General features: G+C 39.5%; 1 protein-coding gene across 4 annotated transcripts in view; it reads left to right on the top strand.

Annotated features, from left to right (window-relative positions):
- The window catches only part of LOC140200858 (follistatin-related protein 5-like), a 681,870-nt gene that overhangs the window by 230,008 nt on the left and 425,432 nt on the right, over nt 1–26,430 (top strand). For all 4 annotated transcript variants that reach the window (XM_072264488.1, XM_072264491.1, XM_072264489.1 and 1 more), the window contains exon 4: nt 18,621–18,869. In XM_072264488.1, coding sequence (XP_072120589.1) covers nt 18,621–18,869 — 249 coding nt within the window. The remainder of the gene's footprint in view (nt 1–18,620; nt 18,870–26,430) is intronic.

Below are 26,430 nucleotides of genomic sequence, written 5' to 3' on the forward strand. Positions count from 1 at the left end.
AAATGGTACACACAGACCTTAGTTTAGTGATCTGATATTTTGACTGTGATGGTTGCAAGCTATAATAAAGGAAGAGTTTACAAAAAAATTAAATGTAGAAGAAATCTTAAAAAAGACCGCAATGGTGACATGTTTTTGGCCTTGGGTCTTCCACCACTGCTTGAATTTTCTCAGTACACCTTGTGTATTCCTTGTGCATCAATAGTGTGACCACAGTAATTGATGATTGGTTTAAAGAATTCACACTTGTTGGGTCACGCTCTGAGCCTGTAATCTTCTAATCTTTTTAACACTGTTTTGCGACTTTGGACCTTGTCATCCTTATGGGTAGCAATGAAGTCATCCAAGTAACACTGTGCCTGGACAGCTTTGCAGCACTTGGTCCATAGGCTTCTTCCAGAGTATAGCTGCAGATGCTACGCCCGTTGTAGCGATAAAGCCCTTTGTGTGTGTGTGTGTGTGTGTGTGTGTGTGTGTGTGTGTGTGTTTGTGTGTGTGTTTGTTTGTTATACTAAAAAGCTATTTGGACTCTGCTCTCATCTCCATCTGCAGGTACGCCTCAGCTAATTCCACTTTACTGAAGTGTTTCTCTCCAGATAGGTTTGCAAAGATATCATCCATCCTGTCAGAGGATATTGATCTACTTTCAGTACAGAGTTGATGGTGACCTTAAAATCACCACAGATCCTGACAGAGCTACTGAGAGCACTGACATTGTCCATGAGCTCCACTCAAACTTGGAAAGAATTTCTTCATCCTCCAAGCAATCTAGCCCACTGGCTATAAGGATGGTATAAGGATCTGGACAACCTTTGTAAAACTTTGGTGTGGCATTTTCATTTAACACAATTTACCCCTTGATATGTTTGTGTTTCCCAATGCCGCTGTTGAACACTGCTGTGGCATCATCCTCTACCTTTTTTTAATTAGCCTGACCCTATTACAGGGGATGTCACATCCACATTACAGGTAGATCTCCAATCAAGTTGTAGTTGTCTCAGCCACTCACGTCCCCACAATGCTGGGCCTCCTGTTTATACCACATATAAGCCTAGAGTGGCTTGTTGATTGTTGTATTTCACTGCTACAAATGTCAGTACTGCAGGAATTGTATTTTCTCCAGTATAACTTTTTTATTTGGAGATCTACGTGCTTCAGTTCAGTATCTTTGAAATGCCATTCAAACTCATACTATAGAATGACTGAAACAGCTGAACTAGTGTCTAATTCCACTTTACTTAATTTGCCATTCACTCCTGGTGTAAAACCATAATGCTTGTCTCTTGTTAGATTTCAAATCTCAAGACTACCCTGTCCTGTGTCACTCTCACCATTATCGGGTTTTTCATCAACAGCGTGCAGATTAGTGCTCTTTTTGAAACCTCAATTTAACTTATAGCTTTTTCTCTTCTCTGTGCATGCAGTGTTCTTTGTATGTGCCCTACTTTGCATTTTCGACGGGTTTCACCTTTAGACCTGAATTAGTCTGGTCTACTTGAGCCCCTGCCAGGATGGTAACACAATTTGTTTAGCCAGGCTCTTTTGTGTTTAGACATTACAATTTAGTTTGGGCTCACTTTCATTCCTGACTGCAAGTCAATTGTGTCTGCTATTTCCATTGATACAACAATTTCAACTGCTCTTTTAAATGTGAGTTGTGCTTTATTAGGAGCCGCTTTTGAAAGCTTTCTTGTAAGATTCCACAAACTAAACCATTTCTCAGTGCATCATTAGCCCGTTACTGAACTGACAATGCTCAATCTCTTCAATTCAGCCGTGTACACGTAAATGGACTCCCTTTCCTTTTCATTCCACTTATGAAATTTAAAGTGTTCTGCAGTCAACAATGGTTTCTGTTCCAAATGTTCCTGCATTACTTTCACAATATCAGCAATACTCATTTTGGTTGGTTTGGTTGGAGCAGTTAAACTTCTAATCAAACTATATGCTTTTAAGTCTAATGCACTCAGCAAAATGGGTACTTGCTTCTCATTGGCTATTTCATTTGCTTCCAGATATCACCCAATTTGTCGAGTATACATGAGCCAATTGCCTATTGTGCAATCAAATGCGTTCAGCTTTCCGATGTAGCCAGCCATTTCTGTTTTTCTTTAAACATGATTATTATCACCCAGTACTCTGTGTATGAACCCTGGAACTCATCTGCTTACTGCCTTTTTAAAAAAAAAATTCAACCAACTCGTGCTGCACTGTTTTGTTTTAACTTGAGGGTCTCGTTGCACTTCAACAGGTATGTAGTCTTCTTGGATTTGTTTTATCCCATCCTTGTCGCAACTGCTATGTTTTGTAACTCCAAAACATAAAACTTAATGGAAGGAAAATACGGAGCCAGGAATAATGTGTCTTAGGTTCAATTTACTTTGACAGGGCATGTACGTATGACATGGTGTCATGATAACATATGCCATTTTCATATTTTCACATATATAACCCAAATGCATTATGTAAACAACAGAAAGCTTAATCAAATAATATATCTACAATATTACTCAAATATTTCTGAAATATTAAATACATGACACAGGGTTTGCATTCTTTTAGGCATGCGGAGCATAAAGGGCAAGCAAAGTTTCAGGAAATAGGAGGAGAGTGAGTCACCAGCAAATAATCAACCTATGACCTATTCCTGGAGCCCCAGTGTACTTGGCATCTACACTTCTACACTTCAGGAAATAGTGAGAACAAAGGATAGTAAACTGGTTTTCGGCCTCCTAGTTAAATTTCTATTGTTTGACACACAACCCTGCCTCACCCCACCAAGTATACTCAGGTGTATATATGGTAATGATAATGGCACGGACTAAGGAGATAATTCACGCTCTCATTAGTTACTAATGGCATAAATGACATGAATATCCTTAACAACTTTTCACCTCGATCTTGAACTGGGATAAAGCCCACCACTGGCTATGATCCTATCTGGCACAAAGTATCCAGGACATCTTTAAGGACCAATGCGTTAAAAAACCAGCATCCATCATTAAGGACTCCCATCACCCAGGACATACCCTATTGTCATTGCTACCATCAGGAAGGAGGTACAGGAGCCTGAAGGCACATATTGAATGATTCAGAAACAGCTTCTTCCACTCTGCCATCTGATTTCTGAATGAATATTGAACTCATGAACACTACCCCACTACTTTTATATTTTTATTTTTGTATTACTTATTTAATTTAACTATCATATAAGTATGATTGTCATGTTTGCTGGAAGAATCTGTCCTCTGGATGTGCTATCTCTAAATATATATTTAATAAGTGGTTAGTTTGTGGACACAATTCTGAAGGTAGATTTAAAGGACTTACTGGATGAGTTGTCACTTTGTCCAATTCAGTGTTGCTGGTTGCTTTATCATTTTTCTTGGTGTTTTGTATTCTGGGTGAAAGCTGCACATTATTTTCTCTGAAGAACATCAGTGAACCAGATGGGTTTTTAACTACAATCTGGTAGTTTTATAGTCAACATTACTGAGACTAGCTTTTTGAATTCCAGATTTATTTAATTAGCTGAATTTAAGCTCCCTTAGCTGCTGTGGTGAGATTGGAACTCACAACACTGGAACATTAGTTCAGGCCTCTGGATAACTGGTTCAGTTGTGTAGCCAGTACGCTATTATACCCATTATGCTAATTCAGGAATTGTGCATATCAGTTGTCCATGCTGTCAGCTGCAAGCAATGTGCATCCTTGAAGAATTAACGAAAACAAAGGATGGTAATTAATTTGTTTTCAGACACATACTTGTGAATAAAATTAATGTAGGGTTTTATCATGGAGTGTGCCCTAATGAGCAGAACAAAACTTAATCTAATCAGATAATCTTTATTCAGTGCCCATGATGATAGTGAATTTAGAAAAAAAACATGACTGATGTGAAATTTATGTTTAGCATCTGTCAAACTTTGCAAGAATGGGACATATGCAAGAAAAATATACATCACCTACTCCAGCTAATCTCTTGAGTGCTTGCTAGATTCTCCAATGCTGTCATCTCGCAGTATTATCTACCCAATGTACAAGACGCCTCCTGCAACAATTTTTCTGTTTAATTATATCATTATGGCACTTTGCTGACATGTAATGGTGGTGGTCTTCCTTCTACAATGAAGATATTGACTTCAATAATCTCTTATGCCATATCCTGGACAAATGTTCATCCTTTTCCAGTAGAAGGCAATGATATCAATTCATTCTGTGTAATATCCATTTTGCAAAAGAGCTGACTTCAAAAAAAAAAGTTAGAAAGGAGACTTAAACAAATACAGCCACACTTTCTGTTCCTCAATTTCTTCTTCTCCAGATGCCTTTGTGGATTATTGAACATCTGGCAATTTGTTCAGCTTTCTTTCTGATAAAATAGTATCTAATAAAAAGACGGGGAAAATGGAAGCATTAGACAGGTTGTAGAGGAGATTTACCAGGATGCTGCCTGTTTCATGACTTTGAGGATAGGTTGAGTGAGCTAGGGCTTTTCTCTTTCAGTGGAGGATGAGAGGTGACTTGATAGAGTGGACAAAATGATAAGAAGCATAGATCAGGTGGATTACCAGAAACTTTTTTCTAGGGTGGAAGTGGCTAATACAAGGGGGCATAAATTTAAGAAAATTGAATTTAAGTATACAGGGATGTTAGAGGTAAATTTTTTACACAGAGAGTGGTGGGTACATGTAATGCCCTGCCGGGGTGATGGTAGAGGCAGATACATTAGGGGCATTTAAGAAACTCTTAGATAGGTACCCGGATGAGAAAAAAATGGAGGAATATTTAGAAGGGAAGGGTTAGATTGATCTTAGAGTAGAAAGGTCAGTACAACATTCTGGACCAACGAGCCTGTACTGTGCTGTAATGTTCTATGTTCTAGATCCCAGTTCAGACGTCTGATGTCTGGTGGTCTGGTGCTGGAGTGCTCTTCCTTTACTTCTTGATCGTGCACTGAGCTGTTGCTGAAACACACATTCTGTGTGCTTGGCAGATTGCACTCTCAATCCTTAGGTATCTGAGACATGGCATCTGCCTCAGTTAATTACAGGAAGAGAAACTGCTGAAATACTCAGCAGGTCAGCCCACATTTGTGGAGAGAAAGGCAGTGTTACTGTTTTAGGTGGATCACTCTTCATCAGAATGGCCTTTCCTCAAGTCGTCACTTTTTATTGTCATTTCAACCATAACTGCTGGTACAGTACACAGTAAAAATGAGACAATGATTTTCAGGACCATGGTGCTACATGAAACATTACAAAAACTACGCTGAACTATGTAAAACAACACAAAACTACACTAGACTACAGATCTACCCAGGACTGCATAAAGTGCACAAAACAGCACAGGCATTACAATAAATAATAAACAACACAATATACACAGTAGAGGGCAGTAGGTTGGTGTCAGTCCAGGCTCTGGGAATTGAGGAGTCTGATGGCTTGGGGGAAGAAACTGTTACATAATCTTGTTGTGAGAGCCCGAATACTTTGGTGCCTTTTGCCAGATGGCAGGAGGGAGAAGAGTTTATATGAGGGGTGCGTGGGGTCCTTCATAATGTTGTTTGCTTTGCGGATGCAGTATGTGGTGTAAATGTCTGTAATGGCGGGGAGAGAGGCCCCGATGATCTTCTCAGCTGACCTCACTATCCACTGCAGGGTCTTGCGATCCGAGATGGTGCAATTTCTGAACCAGACAGTGATGCAACTGGTCAGGATGCTCTCAATACAACCTCTGTAGAATGTGGTGAGGATGGGGGGTGGGAAATGGAGCATGTTAGATCTGATAATTTTGGCATAACTCTCCTGTTTCGAATACACACTGAGAAATGAGGCAAGATGCTGTATCAGTAATTCTAAGATACTAGAGGATAGCTGGTAAGCCAATCTAACTTTTTATAACAAAAGAAGTGACAGGAAGAAAGGAACATTTCTTTTCATCTGTGCATCTACTCTTAGGCTATTCAAACCCATCCAATACACTTAATATAGCAATATGTAAGAACTTGGTACAATTCTTAAGGTACACATCGATTTTCATATAAGCCAGGTATGTCGCTGATGAGGTAAATATTTATTAATTTAAAGAATTTAACCTAGTATAAAGTACAATTCGTGCCACAAAAAACATTAGTTCTTCATAAAACCATTATTTTTCTGAAGAGAGCAACTCAAAGAATGGTTCAACCATTTTAGCCTGAACAGAGTCCTAACAGAGGGAGGGAGACGACAGCAGTTCTCCTTTCATAAGAACTTAAGAACATTAGAAATAGGAACATGAGTAGGCCATCTGGCGAGTTAAGCCAGCTCTGGCATTCGATAGATCATGGCTGATCTGGCCATGGACACATCTCCGCCTACCTGCCTTTTCCCCATAAACCTTAATTCCCCTACAATGCAAAAATCTATCCAACCTTGTCTTAAATATATTTACTGAGGTAGCCTCCACTGCTTCATTGTGCAGTGAATTCCACAGATTTGCCACCCTCTGGGAAAAGCAGTTCCTCCTCATCTCGGTCCTAAATCTACTCCCCTGTATCATGAGGCTATGTTTCCTAGTTCTAGGCTCACCTATCAGTAGAAACAACTTTCCTGCCTCTATTTTATCTATCCCTTTCATAAGTTTATATTTTTCTTTAAGATCTCCTCTCATTTTGGGCCTGAAAACCTGGGAGGTTTAGCATAGAGTCAAAGAGTCATACTTTATGGAATAGGCCATTGGGCCTACCAGTTCCACGCCAACAAGTAGACACCTGTGCATATTAACCCCATCATTCAGCAATTAGTCTGTAGCCTTCAATGCCTGTATGATTCAACTGTTCACATAGTCACTTCTAAAATGCTTTCAGTGACTCAGCTTCTATTACTATCTCCACCAATGATCATAGAGACCTGACAAGTTTCAGGAGCTTTAGGAGTTGGTTAATTATTTTTATCTCCATTTCCTGCTCATACACAGCCAAATTGTGAAGATGTATTGAAGAGAGGAAGGGAAGCTTTGATTCTGGAAAGGTAGGATCACAGACGCCTATAAAGATAAAAAGAAGGCTTGCGTGTGAATGCAGTTCCACAACGTCGAGAAGGTTGAGGACCAATTTTGGCTTCTCTTTAGTCAGTGAATTTTTTGAAGCCTGGAAATTTCAAACAGGTCGATTTAAATTAAAAATGTAGATTAAGTATGAGATAACCAACTCTTCCTTCCAGATCCTCTTTTCAATTGTTGCAAATCCCCTGGTTTTAATACTAGATGGATTTTAGTTCTCATTACAAGTTGATGCTTATTTTAAATGGCCGTTATTAACCTTCAGTCAGCTTTCTTTAATTTCCTATTTTTTCCTATTATCTGTACTAAATTTAGACCAAATTGTAGAAATTTGTTTTCACTTTGACACGAATGAGTCTCTTCTGTTGATCAGTGTCAAAAAAACAAATTAAATCCACTGTGATTCAACATTATAACACAATAAAACTTGAAAACTTCCAAGGGAGTTAATACCTTTTATAGGCACTGTACATCCCTCCATTCTTTTCCTGTTCGTGTGCCTGTCTAAATGCCTGTTAAATATTACTATCATATCTGCCTCCACCATTTCCCCTGAGGAGATCCAGCCACCTACCACTAAAAATAACTTGCCTCATATATCTCCGTTCATCTTTCCCCTTCACATCCTGTAACTATGCCCTCCAGTATTTGACATTTCCACGCGGGGGTGGAGGGGGGAGAAGATTCCGACCCTGTCTACTGTACAGTACGTCTCTCATAATTTTACATGTTTTTATCAGGTCGTCCCTCTGCCTCTGACACTCCAGAGGAAACAACATAAATCTGTAAGTCCTCTCTTTATGGCTAATACACTCTAATCCACGCAGCAACCTAGAAAAACCTTGTCTGCATTCTCTCCAAACTTGTCACATCCTTCGATACTATAGCAACCATACTCCAACTGCTGTGTAACTGAAGTTTCATACTTGACTTCCTAGCTTTTATGCTCAACTCTCCAGTTGATGAGCGCAAGTACCTACAGTATACTGTACTTCTGCTCTCTGTCTACCTATGTTGTCATTTTTTTTAGGGAAGCATGAACTGGACTCCCAAGATTCCTCTCTACATCATGCTCTTAAGGGTCCTGCTTTTTGCTGTATACTTTCTTCATACATTTAACCTTGCAAAGTCCAACACTCTACAGATGAAACTCCATCTGCCATTTTCCATCCAGTTTGTATCTTGCTGAATCCTTTAACAATCTTCTTTACTATCCACGACTGTGCCAATTTTTTTTCAGCTGGAAGCTTACTAATCAGCCCACCTACATTTTCATCCAAAACATTTATATTTATATATATATTTTTTCACCCCAAATGGATGGTCTGTATGTGTATTTTCCTTCAATCTGGTGTCCTCTACCAGAGGCCTGGGAGCTTGAGGGTTCAGCTGTTCCTATTAGTGCACTCTTCTGGACCGAGATCTCAGAAGCTGTTCTTGGGATTGATTGGGGTCACTCTCCCAGTCCAGGAGTCGCAGCTCTAAGTGCCCCTATCACCACTGGGATTACTGTGGCTGTAACCTTCCACATCCTTTCTATCTTCTCTTTCAAGCACTGTTATTTCTCCAGCTTCTCATATTCTTTCTCCTTGATGTTACTGTCATTTGGGATCGCTACATCTATCTATATATTACTAAAACTCTCATGCTCTGTCTGTCTGTTTGTGACCTCCAATTAGCGCAAACGGTGCATTACAGCAGCACTTTTTTGGCTAAATTGAATTAAAATGCGCTAACTTACAGAATGCAGGCAAAGCTCAGGGTTATATATTTGTATAAAGTTCCTCATTCGCTACAATCAACAGGCTCACTTTCACCCGAGAGCCAATCTGCCACCATGGAAATCGGGATGCGACAACCCGACGCATGTGCACGGCCAGCCTCAGCAGCGACACCTACCGGAGCAAAAGGGCAGGGCAGCTTTATTTCGAGGGGTCACATTCTGCTAATCACCATCAGTGTGTGCAGGATTGGGACAGACCAAACTGAGACCCATCAGTAAGAGGTAATTAAATCTTATTGTAATGACGTACTTCAAGACACCCATAAAACCCTTTGCTGCAGTTAAAGGACAGCGGTGACTATATCACGTCCATTTAGGAGAGCGCCAACCACATCATCAAGAATAATCAGGATCCTTTGATGTTACTGCTTTGTATCTGCTATACAGTATTAGGGTAAAAAAAAATGGTCAGCCTAATTATACCACGTGGAAAGGGAAGGGGGACACTATGGTCAAGAGATGACGCCAAACGTCGTCAGGAAGTGGCAAAGAGAGGAAGAGAACAAGAATCGGATGAGGCCAGGGCCGCATGACTCCAGGATCAAAGAGTCAGGACAAAATAAGATGAAACAAGAAGAGACAGAGGAGGAGAGGCATGCACATCTCCAGGATCAGAGACAAGGAACAAACAGCGGAAGAGATAAAGAGACGGGGGATGAAAGGACTGCACGTCTCCAGAATGACAACGAGAGGCACAACGGTGGCAGATAAACCAGAAATGATGCCACCAAAAGTGTCCTTCGTTAAATGAGGAGAAGCTATATTTGCTTTACTACGCGTCGTTCTTCTTTAATAAACTGAGGTTTTCTACTTCAGTTTCCAAAGCAAAGCGATACCAATAGCATTCAGGAAAATTTCATGTTCATTCTGGTCACATCAGACTGCACTACCCTTCTCTCAAAGGGTGCCCCAACAGGTCACTCTGTTGTCTAGTCTATTACTATTGTTTTCTTCTGTTCCTCTTCCAGTACTACTATGTCTGGTAGGGTGGCCAGTACCTGTTTATCAGCATGTATTTAGAAGTCCCACAGGATCTCCACTACCAACTCAGATGTTTCCCATTTGGACTTGGCAGTGTTCAATCCATACTTAGAGTGTCCAAATTCCTGCAACTTGGTGGTGCCGCTCAGTGGATGCTGTCCCTGCCTGTGTTTTGCACCCTGCTGGATGGTTTCAGTGGATTCCTCACACAGTCTGCATCTTTGGTCTTGTCTGGTGTGATAGGCTCCTACTTCTATTGCTCTTGTGCTCAGCTCCTGTTCTTGTGCAGCCAAGAGCAGCACCTCCGTGCTGTCCCTCAGCCCTACCATTTCCAGCCATTGATCGGACTTTCTTATGTCAATGACCTCAGATATCTTGTGATGGTACATCCCGTGCAGTGGCTTGTCCTGCTGGTCCTCTGGCTCTGCTTCACACACTTCCATTTCCATGTCCCTGTGATCAGTGTTGTTCCTGAAGGTATACTCCTAGTAGGTTGTCTGAAGTATTCTCCTAGTAGGCCATTCTTAGGGGACGTCTTCCTGACATATTTCTTGGATGTTTCACGTTTCTTCCAGGACAGTGGCCTTGACACTTCCAAGTCCCCGTCCTCCTTTATTCCGATGGGTGTACAGTCACTCGACGTTGGACTTTAGGCGGAATCCTCCATGTACTGTTAGTAGTTTCCGGGTTTTGAAGTCAGCGGCTTCCAGTTCGTTTCTTGGCCAGCACACTATTGTGGCTGGTATCTGATGACTGGCAGGGAAAATGTGTTGGTGGATCTGATCTTGTTCTTCCCATTCAGCTGGCTTTTTAGGACCTGTCTCACTCTTTGCAGGTATTTAGATGTTGTAGCATTCCTTGTGTCCTCATTGTGGTTTCCATGCAGCTGCAGGATCCCCAGGTATCTGTAGCTGGCCTGTATACCTTCAGGAACAACACTGATCACAGACCTCCATCACTACTCTATCTTCTTGGCCAGGCCAATTTTGAATTTAGAGTACCACGTCTCCTTGCATCCCACATGGCTTAATATTCTGGATAAGTCTACTATGAGGGATCTTGTGAAAGTTTTACTGAAGTCCCCGTATGTAATATTTACTACCCTATCCTCATCAGACATCTTCTTCACCGTCTCAGTGAAAAAGCTCAATCAAGTTTAAAAGACATGACCTCCCCTGCAGAGCGCCATATGAATGATCCCAAGTAAGTCTATGGTTTTACAGATGGGAATGGATTCCGTCTCCAAGAACCTTCTCCAATAGCTTCCCAAACATTGATGTATGGCTTACCAACATATAGTGGCCTGGTTTGTCCCTATTGCCTTCGGAAAACAGAGGAACAATATCTGCTATTTTCCAGTCCACTGGGGCCTCACCTGTGGCTAAAGAGGATACAAAGATGTCTGTCAGGACCTCTGCAATCTTCTCCCTATTACCTGTTCCCTACCAAATGCTCACTGCTTTGTGTACTAATCTGGGATATGTATTAGCTGATATTTGTAATAGTTTGCTCAAGTCAGATATAAACCCAAGGAACACACACACAATGCTGGAGGAACTCAGCAGGCCTAGCAGCATCTATAGAAAAGGGTACAGTTGATGTTTCAGGTCAAGACCCTTCAGCAGGATTGGAAGATTTAAACTTCTTCAGGGTAGGCATCACTGGAAGAGACTTCACAGTGTAATATTCTAATCACAAACAAGAGAAAATCTGAAAATGCTGGAAATCCACAAAACACACATGAAATGCCGGAGGAACTCAACAGGCCAGGCAGCATCTGTGGAAAAGAGTGCAGTCGTCATTTCGGGCTGAGTCCTGCTGAAGGGTCTTGGCTCAATTTGTCGACTGTACTCTTTTCCATAGATGCTGCCTGGCCTGCTAAGTTTTTCCAGCATTTTGTGTGTTTCATGGATTTCCATCATCTGCAAATGTTATCAGATATAAGCCCCTCTCTTTGAAATCTCCTATTGCCATGACATCACCCTACCTCAGAAAAAAACCTCAGCTCCTTTGTTCTTGGAAGCTACCATTCACGTTCTAACTTCCCTTCTTCCAGAGCCTGTCAATGCTTGCCTTTCTTTTCCCAAATTTCCAAGAACTAAACTTTTCAATTCTTGCGATTGCTTTTGTTGTAGAAGGAAGAATATGCCTTTCTAGGTATAACAGAACCCAAAGGTTAATCGATGCTCCTTGTCGTTTTGTTACTCTTGTTGCTGCTTGTGTTGTTCTGCTGAACATGGTGGGCATGCTGGCTTGGTGCCGAAATCTGTGCCCCCAGCACATCCTTGGGTTGTGTTGGTCGTTAACAAGGTGAACTGTGCCATTTGTTTTTTGATGTACTGTACAAGCGATAAATAAGTGAATCTGAACCTTCTCGAATCATGTACAACTTTGTGATACCATCTTTTGTCATTGTAGATCTGGGTGCATCTATCTCATCAGGTTCCTTCTTGTTTATTCAGCCATAAAAGAAAATCAGCTGCTTTGCCTTCTTGTTCTTGTACTTGAATCTTCTGAATTCCCCTAAAGTTCTTCCTTGCACCCCAATTTTCTCAATCCTATAAAGAAGATGCCAGTTTCCATTTGTGGGCTTAGCTATACATCACTGCTCCTCTCAACCCTTATTTGACATGCTGTTTGACCTGCATCCCATACTTAATCAAAGATTTTCTCCAACTAAGTATGTAAAAGAGCAAAAATGCCATCATCATCAGTTTCTTAGCTAAATCTAATTGAACAAATAGACATTCAATCCTTTTCTCTACACTTATCAGCATTGCTCTTTATTGTCAGGTGTAAGTGCATATAAGCTTCTCTGCATTTCATAGACAGTCGTAGTTCCCTCCCACAGCAAGTGGTCGATACATGTCTTGATCTCTGTCACTGTGCATTATATACGTCAGCATGTAAGTGAGGGTTTCATTTCATGTTCCTTATTTTGATTATTTTACGAGTTAAAAGAAAATAAAATCTTTAATTGGGTATTATACACCCATTTCCTGGTACTATGCAAAAGACTGCTTCAAAATTTCATCTCGATTTATTTTATTTTACTTCAATTGCTTTAATTAAAACAAGTGATTAAACATATTTTTCTTCTAAATGAAACCCTACCTTTCTCACTTTGTGGTTATGAAACTTATAAATAGTAAAATCCAGTAATGCACAGTCTCAGTTGATTACACTTTCCATTATTGCATTTCCCAATCCTTGTGGGTTCAGGAAATAATTCAGCTTTAATAAAAAAAAAAATGAAATGTTGATGTGGGGCCTGTTTAATTAATCCATTACATCTGAATTCAATGTTCGTTAAAGAATGCACTGCCAGCTAATGATCTTGCATTCAGTTCTGTGTTCTATAAGGAAATTCTTTTACTCTGAGGAGTTCTCTTGTCTTTAGACCAGATCAGGCTGATATTTCTGGCTGACAGTTTGGCAGATGCAGATATTGTTAATAACCTTAAGAATGAGAGCACAGCAAAAATATGATCTCTGGGATTGTAACTAGCTCAAGCCCTTAGCAGACCTGGATACCAATTATTAAAGTGAATGAGATTTCAACCATTATTCCTTTTAGGACTTGTACCATTTAAGCTTTCTGCTGCTGCACTGGCCACGTAGTTCATTATCAAAATTAGGGAGTCAATTTTACTCTTCAATGCCTGGGCATAAGTGGGTATCATGAGTTTTTACTATGGATTTTAATTTGGGAAGTACCTCTGACTCTCTTTCACTACCCTATTCAAGGGTACTGCAAATTAAATTTTGTTATGATTTTTGATGCAGCTCTGTTGCTAATAGCTAAGTGCCTGCAAAAGGCTAGATAGGGAGAACTGTCAGAGTAATAAATATTATGAATCATCAGAGCTAAGCCCAATAAAAATTAATGAATGTTGGAAATACTTAACAGATCAGGGAGCATCTTTGAAGAGAAAAATTAAATAACAATTCATGTTGATGATCTTCATTATAAATGGGAAAAATGTTTTAAGATGCTGGAAAGAAGAGAGTGAGAAAAGGATAAAAAAAGGAAAGGCCTTTAATCGGATGGCAAGCAAAAGGATAATAGTAATGGGCCAATCTTACAAAAAAATGCAGAAGATGTGGTTGAAAGAGGGTAAAAGGGGAATGATAATAATATTATCTTTATTTATTTAGCAACACAGCCTGAAGTAGGCCTTTCTGGCCCTTCAAGCCACACTGCCCTATCAATCCCCAGCAAACCCAATTAACTCAAACCTAATCATGGGACAATTTACAATGACTAGTTAACCTAGCAGCTGCGCCATTGGACTGTGAAAAAAAAACTGGAACACCCCGGAGAAAACCCACATGTTCCACGGGGAGGATCTACAGACCCCTCACAGGTAGCGCTGGCATTGAATGCCGATCTCTGCAACACCCCAAGCTGTAATAGCACTGAGCTGACTACTGTGCTACCATATCGCTCGGAGGGTGGTGAATCTGTGGAAATCATTGCCACAGCTGTGGAAGCCAAATGATTGGGTAAAGTTACAGCAGAGGTTAATAGGTTCTTAATTAACAAGGGCATCAAAGGTTGCAGGGTGAAGGCAGAAGAATGGAGCTGAGAGGGATAGTAAATCAACCTTGATGGAATGGTGGAACAGACTCGATGGGCCTAATGACCTAATTCTGCTCCTATGTCTTATGCTGTTATGAAATTCTGTTAATTAGCCAATTTCAGGATTGTTAATTTTAAGCCTACCGTTTTCAAGATTTTTTGCTCAAATCTTGGTTATATTTTGAGTAATATTTATTTCTGTTCAGCATTTTATTCTGTAATAAAACTAGACTGAGTTTGTACTTTTGGAGTTCTAACCTGAGAACTTTTCATTCTGCCAACATCTTTGGTAGTTGTCTCTTCGCCCAATTCATGGAAGGTGCGTTGTCTTGTAAGTATTACAAATAGGACATTACCGGTATAATGCAAGATATACCTGTTACCAAATAACCCTCAGCACATCCTTCCTTTTGTTGTTCAGAACTTTACATTCAGTTTATTGGCTGTACACTTTTGTCACCTTCCCTTCTTTCCTGTCTTTATAAGAAAATCAACTAATCATTACATGGTTGAGTATTGGTTGGTATATATCTAAGCTTTTAAGAATTTTCCATTCTATAATCTCCACTTTGGTTTTCTAACTGACTGCTGTATATTTCCAGCAATTACTCTTTAAAATTAGATTGTTAGAATCTTCAGTATTTTCACTCTTGTTGGTTTAAAGTTGGTCTATATTCTCAGGAAATACAGGTTTAGGGTTAGACAACAAAATGAATATTTCCTTTTCCCATTGGTGATCCAAATTAAAACATTTTTAAATCATGAGCCTGCAATCAAACACATAGACTAGAAGTTGTTTTGCTAAATTTTAATGCTGTTAGAACTGCATTGGTTATTACTTAATGCTTTTTAGAAGTCCCATAATTGCCATTGTTTTCATTTTCAATGCTTAGTGAACAATATTTTCAGTGCTTCTTTCAGAGTGTGCTACTATATTAATCTCTTCCAAATTCTCACAGCAGCCAACACTTCACCAAGCAGCTGCAAGCTAAGTGACTAGCTGTTAAAGAGATGTGTCACAATTGAAGCAATGTTATTCCAGTTACATGGGAGTGTTACTGCTTTACTAAAGGGAAAGAAGAAGATGAATGTTCTGAGGTGGTTGTTCTGTGAGCAAATAAGAATTGTCATTCTTCAGAGAAATTTTGGGCATTGCACCATTGCCTTTTTGATGAGCTTTATACAGGAGGAGGAAAGGCACTAATGCAAATGAAAGTCAGATTTCAGGTTTTTGAATTAGCACTATTACTTCCAGAGTTAAATAAGTCTGTTTACACTTTCTCCATAGATGCTGCCTGGCTTGTCGAGTTCCTCCAGCATTTTGTGTCTGTTGCTTTGAATTTCCAGCATCTGCAGATTTTTATTGTGTTTGCTATTCCGGATTAAGCCAATTTTTAAATGAACATTTGTGCTTTTGTTCAGCATCACACAAAAGAATTTCCATGCTGTCAGGTCAATAGTCTGTTCTCCCAAAAATACATCATCAGATACTACTTTGCATAATGAAGTTTTATTCCTAGAATTTCCATTATTATTTGTGCTCTGATAAAGTATTTCAGTTGGGGATTGAAAGAAAGATCATTTGGTCAACTGTATTACCCAATAAATTTCCCGAGGCTTTTAGCAAAGGTAGTCCCCAGTCCTGCAGGCATCCAAAAATTGCTGTTTGTGGAATTAATATTGGTCAGATAACTGGGGAGTGCTCTTCACATTCAAAATACGGCCGAGTAATTTTTAGGATTCATTGACTGGCAGAATGGGGATTTGATTTAGCATTTCATCCAGAAGAAAGCATCTTTTGATAGTCTCGCAGCCTTGAAACCCCAGGCTGAGATGTGTTTTCAAGTCAGTGAAGTAGTGCTTGAGTCTTTATGTTCAATATATTGTAATTGATAATAGCATTTATAGTCAAGCATAAAAAAACTCTTATTGACTATAATGTATTGAGTATAATGATCCAAGCTCTACTTCACAGTGCATCAGACATAGGAGCATAAGACTGGAAAATAGAAGTCAGTCTGATGGATAAGTTACACAACCTGGGCTTCTGTACCTCTCTCTGCAATTGGATCCAGGGCATGCCCTTTTCTCATTATTACCACCAGGTAGAAGGTGCAAAAGCTTAAAGGTACACACTCAGCAATTCAGGAACAGCTTCTTCCCCTCTGCTATCTGATTCCTAAATGGACATTGAACCCATGAACACTATCTCACTTTTTTAATATATATTATTTCTGTGTTTGCACTATTTTTTAATCTATTCGATATACATATACTATAATTGATTTACCTACTTTACTTTTTTTTATATATATATCTATAATGTATTGCATTGAACTGCTGCTGTGAAGTTAACAAATTTCATGACACATGCTGGTGATAATAAACCTGATTCTGATTCTTTCAGTGTAGTGCTGAAGGAGTCATAGAGTCATAGAAAAATACAACACAGAGGGAGGCCCTTTGGCCCATTTAGTCTGTGCTGAACCATTTGAACAGCCTGCTCCCATCAATCTGCACTGGGACCATATCACTCCATACTCTTACCATCCATGTACTTATCCAAACTTCTCTTAGATGTCAAAATCGCGCTCACATACACCACTTGTGGAGGCAGCTCATTCCATACTCTCACAGCCTTCTGAGTGAAGAAGTTTTCCCACATGTTCCCCTTAAACTTTTCACATTTCACCCTTAACCCATGATCTCTAGTTGTAGTCCCACTCAACCTCAGTGAGAAAAGCCTGCTTGCATTTACCCTATCTGTACCCCTCGTAATTTTGTATACTTCTATCTACACACCCCTGAATCTTCTGTATTCCAAGGAATAAAGTCCTAACCTATTCAATCTTTCCTCATAACTCAGGTGTTCCAGACCCGGCAATGTCCCTGTAAATTTTCCCTGTACTCCTTCAACCTTATTTACATCTTTCCTCTAAGTAGGTGACCAAAACTGCACATAATACTCCATATTATATCTCACCAATGTCTTATACAACTTCAACATAACATCCCATCTCTTCTATAATTTGCCGTTGTACATATTACTTCTTATTCCGAGATAAATGGTAAATGTATTTAATACAGACATGACTTGTGAAACAGTTAAAATTTTATTCTTCAGTACCTATGTCTTTTGACACAAATATTTTAAAGCCATAGACCTGTACAGCATAGGAAACTTGGCCCTGCTCACCCATGCTGACCAGAGGCAGCTTTCTGTATTAATCCTTTTTCCCAGCACTTGGTTCATAGCCTTCTTTGCCTGAGTGACTCAAGTGCTCATCAAGATGTTTGAGAAGTGCTCTCCGGGACCCAGCTTCATTCACTCTTTCAGGCATTCTAGGTACTTACCACTCTCTGTGTGAAGAAGGTCCCTTTCATATCCTCTCTGAGTCTCTTTTCTCTTACCCTAATGTCAGTTTCTTAAGGTTGTCACAGCTGGGGGAGGTTGTGCGGATAAGATCCCATTACCATTACCTATTAAATATTCCCAATGGCGTGTGTCTCAAATAGTCCAGTTCCTAGCCTTCCTGTGTGGCTTAGCTACTAAGCACAGCAGAGCGGTTTCTACTGACAGGAGATAGAACAATGGCATGTTACTGGCACCTTAAAACTATTCACTTTGAGCAAATGGCCTTATCAGCTGTGGTTGGCAGCTCATCTAGAAGAAGGAAAACCCTGATCTCAAATCTTCGATACCTTGCGGCTGTACCCATTCATGGGGAAAGCTTCGGGTGTAAACCCTGAGGGAAAAATTCAGAACTGGAATCCCTTAGGCAGTTGTGCCTTGAGGTCAACACTGGCATCTCCTGTGATGCTGCTGGTGCCAAAATGTATCGGTCTCTGCCATTCCTTTGGATTCACCAGCTGCATGGAGAGAGGGAGCCTGCTGTGTGGGCAGCAGGTTGCTCCCCCTATCGTACTGCCCTGGCTTGTGTATCATGTAGACAGCTAAGACGCAACATCCATAGTCGACCTCAACCAATGGAGGGTTTCAAATCAATGTACATGAGTTTTATCCAGCTCTGACATGGGAACAATCTTCCTGTAGTCTATAACCTCATAATATTGTATGTCTCTGTCATGTCCCCTCTTGATCTTCTAACTCCAAGGAGAATAATTGTAATTGCTATGAACAACTATTAAGTCTATGGTAAATACCATGGATTCAATGACAACATCTGACCCTCTCTAATGCACGACTTAAATTGCTTTTTGTTTCTGCAGTGCACGCTGGTCATGATGGTCTAGACAGAGCTTGTCAAAAGAAGTACTGTGGCCGTGGACAGCAGTGCATCATCAGTAAACAGACTGAACTGCCTGAATGTGTATGTATACAAGAGTGCAAGCCAAATTATTTACCCATTTGTGGCTCCGATGGGGAGTTTTATGAGAATCACTGTGAACTGCATCGTGCTGCCTGTCAACAGCAAAAGAGAATCCACGTTGTAGACAATAAAGAGTGTTTTTTCCAAGGTAAGGCACCGTTTAACAGCAATTATGAGAGTTTCATTTTTGTGAAGTTAGGCAGTTGATACTACTTTAGATTTAGTTTTCCATTGTTTTCTTACCTCAAGCCGCATTGAAATCAGCTGGAATTTTCCTCAGGAATCAGAATTCAAGCCATATGTAATTTTAAGTACTCCTATAGCAATTATGAAACATTAGTTTCTCAATTATACAATTTATTTGCTTATTATAAAACAATTTAATAGATGCATCAAGGACTTTTCAGGAATTGCAAAACTGTATAAAACAGTTGAGTTTGGAACAACAGAGATTGCTACTGAACTTGTAAGTTTTTCTATATTGATTAAAATATGATAGAAAATGTGCTACAATATTTGACTGAAAGTTATGCATCCATATATGATTGATAATCCTCGTGATGTACTTTAAAATATTGGTTTGAACAAGTATTCTTGCTGTGCTGTTAAAGCCATTTCAGCCTTTGACCCATAAGATATGAAGGCATAATTAGATCGTTCAGTACATCGAGTATGCTCCATCATTTCAACATGACTTACTTTTCCTCTCAACCACATTCTCGTGCCTTCTCCCCATAACTTTTGTCAGCCTTGCTAATCAAGAACCCAGCAACCTCCACTTTGAAAATACCTAATGACCTGGCCCCCACAGCCATCTGTGGGAACAATCTCCAGAGTGTCGCATCCTATAACAAGAGAAATTCCTCCTTATCACTGTTCTAAAGAGATATCCTTTTATTCTGAGGCTCTGGCCTCTGGTCCTAGACTTTCATACTAATGGAAACCTTCTCTCCACGTCCACTCTATTTAGGTTTTCAATATTCAGTAGATTTTAATGAGCCCGCCCCCCCCCCATTATTCAAATCTCCAGCGAGTGCAGGCCCAAAGTAATCAAACTCTTCTCATATGTTAACCCTTTCATTCCAAGATCATTCTCGTTAACCTCTTCTGGACCCTCTCAATTGCCAGCACGTTCTCGAGTAAGGAGCCCAAAACCTCTCTCATTACTCTATATGTGGTCTTGACCAATGCCTTATAAAGCCTCAGCATTACACCCTTACTTTTATATTTTAATCCTCTTGAAATGAATGCTCACATTGCACTTGCCTGCCTTACAACTGACTCAACCCGCAAGTTAACCTTTAGGGAATCTTGCACTAGGACTTTGAAGTCACTTTGCATCCCAAATTCTGTAATTGCTCCCTGTTTCAAACATAGTCTCTGCCCTTATTCCTTCTATCAAATACATGACCATACACTTCCTACACTGTAGTCCATTCGCTGCTTCTATGCCCATTCTCCCATCTGTCCAAGTTCTTCAGCAGACTCCCTGCTTTCTCAATACTACCTTCCACTGATCTTTGCACCATCCACAAAACTGGCCACAAAGCCATTAATTCTGTCATCCAAATCATCAGCATTTAACATGAAAAGTAGCGGACCCAACACTGACCCCAGCAGAACACCAGTTGTCATCATAGGCCAACCAGTAAAGGCCTCCAATTCATAAAAAATGTTTAAAAGCCTGGGAAAACACAGAAAAGGCTTAAGTGGAAGCAGAAAATATAACTAAACAGGATTGTTCAGGGTAACTTGCAATAGGCTAATTGACAGAAACTGTGCACTGTGCTCTCTTCAAAAGAAGTTACTGCTGCCTATTCAGCAGCCCAAATGCAATATATTGCACAAGCTGGAAGACTGTATGACCATAAGATATAGGAGTGTAATTAGGCCATTTGGCCCATCAAGTCTGCTTCACCGTTTCATCATGTCTGATCCACTTCCCTCTCAGCCCCAATCTCCTGCCTTCTCCCCATATCCCTTCATGTGCTGACTAATCATTAATCTATCAACTGCCTTAAATATGCCCAATGTCTTGGCCTTCACAACTGCCAATGACAATGAATTCCACAGATTCACCACTCTCCAGCTTAAGAAGTTCCTCCTCATCTCTGTCCTAAATGGAGGCTGTTCTGTTCTGAGACTGTGCCCTCTGGTCCAAGACTCCCCCACCATAGGAAACATTCTCTCCACATCCGCTCTCTCGTGGCCTTTCAACATTTGATAGATTTCAATGTGATCACTCCTCTTTCTTCTAAATTCTGGCAAGTAGGGGCCCAGAGCCATCAATCTTTCCTCATACAATAAGCCTTTCATTCCCAGAATCATTCTTGTGAACTTTCTCTGAACCCTCTCTGACGTCAGCACATCTTTTCTTAGATAAGATGCCCAAAACTGCTTAAAGCTAGAGAGCTGTGCTTAAACAGTAAATGAAGCAATTCAATCAACAGAAGTGCTAAAGGATGGCACAACTTTGTACCACTGGATGTGATGTTGAATTTGTTATCTCCTCCAACTGATGCTAAAAGGTGCAGTTATTAGTGCCTCATCATGATGTTCTGCTTGGATAATGTTATCAGTTGGATGGATAAATACTGTGTCAGTTGTGATAGTGTTGCTTTTATTTATCAATAGTTATAAATAAAGGTAACGGTAATGGATTTATGCTCTTGATGCTGCTGCCATTACTTTAAGTGCCATTCTGTTATCACAGCGGCCTACTATTGCAGATTGCTCTGTCATGTTTTCAAATATAAAGCTAAAATAATAGCAACAAGCTAATCCAAAGTAAAGCCCCAGGACCTGTCCAGAGCTAGCCAAGTGAATTATCCATGTCAAATATGATACTGCAAATTCAGAAAGGTGGAAGTGGGACCTTTAAAAAGGTTGTAGTGAGGTCATTGTAATGTATGATATGATTGTTTGAAATCTTATCAAAAGACATCAGTATTTTTAGGATTTGATGTCTGCGTGTATGAAACTCCATCTGTGGATATGAGCTGAAGATTCAGCATTTTAACTCCTTGTCTTAAAAAAAACAAACATGGCATCAAGAAAATGAAATTGTTTTCTCAGTAGTTCGAAAACATGCAGAGCAAAATCATGTTCTTGAAGAGTATTGAAGCAGGTAAAGAACCCATGTTAATGTAAAAGGGTGGCAAATTACATACAACACCAGCTGGACAACATAGCGGATTCTGCTGTTTAGTTTAATGCAATGGGAATTCCTCCGTGTGGCACTCCAGGTTATCTGCCCCACAGGGAAACTATAAATGATGTCTGACCTGTGCTGGAAAGCCTGTGTAACCAGTCATGGACCTGTGTTCAGGAAGCAAAGAAAATCAGTATGGTTTGGGGACCCACCATGATAAATGAAGTCCAATGGAATCATTTACCATTTTTTTGCACAACAAAATTTCGCTTATACAGTATATTTATTCCACATTAATGGCTGGCCGACAATAAGCAACCTTGCAGCTTGTCTTCTTTTATCAGAGTATTCAAAGAAGTTGCAGATCATTCCTGGTATCATCATCACATGGCCATTGTAATACATGCAGGTAGGGTGCAAGTCTTGTCTCAACTATGAAGTGGGTAGTCTTAACACTGCCCGAGACCTACCTTGTGTGTGCGGTTTTCTAACAAGTCTTGTCCAGAATAAGTGTAAAGTGACTTGTGAGAGATCAGCAAACAATAATCAAATAATATTGATTTTGACTTACGAATAAATATGATGTATTGTTAAAAATAAATGAAAATACATTTCATAAATGAAATTATAAGATCAGATACTGTGAAGTGAGACAGCAGAAGATGTATATAAAGCTTGAAGACTTGCTTCTTTTTTGTTTATGGAATTATATTTGGAGCCATTCTGTGTCCATTCTGAGTCCCAAGGAAAGATCAAACCAAATCCCACCTGAAGCAACAGAGAACTGTGCTAAACTGCATTTCAGTGCTTATTGTTCAGTTCAAGGGAATCTTTGGATTTTTACTGCTAGTACATATGAGATTAGTCTAAGTGATTTGTTAGCAGGCTATTCCTAGCAATAATGCAGAATAGATTTAGTCACTAATTCTAGTTCTCTGGTGTTCGTTGTGGATCAAACCTATGAATGGCTTTACACAAAATTAACCAATCTGAAATCTCAGCATACTTTATGCATGCACGTAGTATTAATTATGGTTTGTAATTGGGTCATTATTGTCACATGAATCAAGATGCAGTGAGAAACTGTTTTGCATGCCACCCAAACAGATCATTATGCATTGATGCATAATGCATTGTTACAGTTACAGAGTGCAGTGCAAAAATAAGGTGTGAGGACTACAATGAGGTAGATGGTGAGATCAAGAGTTCATCTGTTTCATACAAAAGGACCACTCAAGAGTCTTGCAACAGCAGGATAGAAGCTGTTGCTGAGCCTGGTGGTGTGCAGCATTAGCATCTTCTGCGCAATAGAATGGAGGAGATTAGAGAATGACCAGGTTGGGAGGGGTCTCTGATTATGTTGGCAGGTTTTCTGAGGCATTGGGAAGTGTAGGCTGTGTCAATGGATGGGAATTTGTTTTTCATAAAGGATTGACGTGTGTCCATAACTCTCTGTAATTTATTTCAGTCTTGGTCTGATTGATTGATATACCAAGCTGTTTGGATCATTTCAGCAGCAACAATAGAACAGTTTTCTCATTTGTTATTTTAATGAAAACGTCTATGCTTTTGTGGGGTTTATGTGCATTTTGATGCAATATCTGAATGGTTACCTCAACCACAACAACCACTTCGTAACTGGGCTTCATGCTCCAATGACTGTCTTTTCATTCTTCTAACCAATTCACGTCAAGCTGAGCATCAACTTGCAGCAGCGATTACAGATGGACACTGCATCTTTAAGTTCTAGCCATTTTCTTTATTTTATAAACAGTTACCCCAATATCACATTATATAATATTCAAGTCTAGATAAAACACGATATTTACAGTTTCAAATTAAAATGCTGCAGTACTGTCTATAGCACATTTGAGCCCTTGAAGGGCACATCATTCCCATAAATTCCACATTATACCCATGGATACAACATGCTCTTTTCCAGGGGCAACTCGGGGTAAATGTAGACATCAGCCCAAAAGAGGGCAGGTGATCAACTTGGCCTGTGCTGCCCATCACCTGGAAAGCTCTAGCTATGACAAAACACAGCCTAGTGCGAATATGACTCCTTAACCGACCTGATTAATATTCCAACTCCTTAAAATATTGTGACCCCTGCCATGCACATGTATGATAGCTGCCTGTGAACTTTTTCCTAGAATGGTATCAGAATAAGCTGGGCAGGACCCCAGACGATGCCATTTTAGCACATTTTTTATTGTGCAAATAAAATTTTGAGCTGAAGAGTTCTGAGTTGAAATTGTATTTGATATTTGTACAATCTAAAATCATAATAAAAGTGGAGTCTTATATATTTGTTTGAGATTCAATTTATCTAATTGAAACAATAACATAAGATGTATTTTAATAATGCCTATTAATGAGTAAAGGCTTGCCTCTATTATGCGTGCAATTTTTATGAGATTCGGTTAAACAGCAAACACATATTAGTTTTAAACGAACTGTGTATATTTTGTTCTCTGAATTAGAAAAACTAGTTAGGAGGCATCCGATTGGCCCATATAGATACTTTGGAGTAATAAAGGCCAGCTGTTTGTTTGGATTTATCATTTTCATGCAGCAGAGTTGTGAAGAAGGTAGTGGCGATTTCGATAATCAGATTAAAATGCCTCAGAGGAAGGATCACAATCCATAGCAAAATATTTGAAAGCTCTGTAGCCTGATATCATTCAGGTGGTCACAGCTAGTGGAGCTCAATGACTGAAAAAACTTTTTTTATATATGAAAGCTGGTTATGACCTGATCCAGAATGCTCACGCATTATTAAGACATCTGGAAAGCAGTGAAGAATTTATGATTGGATTTTTTTTTATATCTGTTATTTTACTGAGAGATTTGAGATGGAGGAGGCTGGTTCATTCAAAGACCAATCAAATACCTCGATTGAAATGTAAATTGCACTCCAGTGCTTAAATCAAATTGAAAATCTTGGCCAGAAATATCTTAACAATTATCAATGCTTTGGACTAACACAGTCCTCTGGGTTAATTTCATGGAGGTAATTAGTTGATGTTCCAACTCATGCTGTGATATTAGCGTATTCAGCCATTTAACTTGTTATATGTGTGTGTGATGCATTCTTAATGATTGCAATCCAATTAGATGCATATTTTGATACATGGAGCTTCTTAATTTTATGGCAACAAATACTGAAGAGAATGTAAGATAAATCTTTAGAGAGTCTTTGGTCTGCTTAGCAAGAGTAAAATAAGGATAATGGAGCAATGAGATATTTTTGCTTGTCATCAACTCAAAAGCATTTAGCATTTTTCTCGTTAGAACTCTGTTTGAATTCACTTTATCAAAACCAAATGAAAATATCAATGAATCCCATGGTTATCCATCCTTCTGCTCCAAGGCCACTGGAAATATGAAATAATAAAGGTCAGTTGGCACTTAAAAAAAAGAAATAAATGAAGTTAATTGATCACCTTATTCTCATTGCTCTGTACTTTTACATTACAATCTTAATCACATATTCCTAACTGATTCTAATGAACTTTTTTTTATCGACCAATCCAATGCTTGTTTTGAATATTGATAGTCTTTTCCCCAAAATACCACTCTTGAAAATATTCTTGCACAATCACAATTCTTCAAATAAACATGTTTCTTTTACTCATAGTTCTACATACATATTAATTTATAATATCAACTGAGCTGCTACAATTTTGTATCCACAGAGTTTTTGAAAAATGTAATTCTTGAAAGCCTAAAATAGATAGAATTTTGCTTAAATTTTACCGCAATCACTTTTTGTTTGGCAAAATAAAAGATCCCCTTTAGCAGGGAAGCAATAATCAGAAGCAGGTTATATATAATTTAAAATAGTGCAAAAGATAATTAGCATAAATAAAAAGGTGAGGTTGTGTTCATGGGTTCAATATCCATTTAGGAATCATATGGCAGAAGGGAAAAAGCTGTTCCTGAATCACTGAATGTGTGCTTTCAGGCTTCTATACCTCCTTCCTGATGGTAACAATGAAAAGAGGACATGCCCTGGCTGAAGGGGATTTTTAATAATGGATAGCACCTTTCTGAGGCATTGCTCCTTGAAGGTGTCTTGGATACTACAGAGGCTAATACCCAAAACGGAGCTGAATAATTTTACAACTTTCTGTAGCTTCATTTGAACCAACGCAGTGGACCCTCCCCCACCTCCCCCCCCCCGACCCATACCAGACAGCGATGGTTCATCTATACGCAAACAACAGGAATTCTGCAGATGCTGGAAATTCAAGCAACACACATAAAAGTTGCTGGTGAACGCAGCAGGCCAGGCAACATCTCTAGGAAGAGGTGCAGTCGACGTTTCAGGCCGAGACCCTTCGTCAGGACTAACTGAAGGAAGAGTGAGTAAGGGATTACTCACTCTTCCTTCAGTTAGTCCTGACGAAGGCTCTCGGCCTGAAACGTCGACTGCACCTCTTCCTAGAGATGTTGCCTGGCCTGCTGCATTCACCAGCAACTTTTATGTGTGTTGATGGTTCATCTATAGACGGTTTTGAGTGTTTTAGATGACAAATGAAATCCCTTCAAG

This window comes from Mobula birostris, chromosome 7 (genome assembly GCF_030028105.1).
Source record: "Mobula birostris isolate sMobBir1 chromosome 7, sMobBir1.hap1, whole genome shotgun sequence".
In the NCBI taxonomy this organism is placed as follows: Eukaryota; Metazoa; Chordata; class Chondrichthyes; order Myliobatiformes; family Myliobatidae; genus Mobula; species Mobula birostris.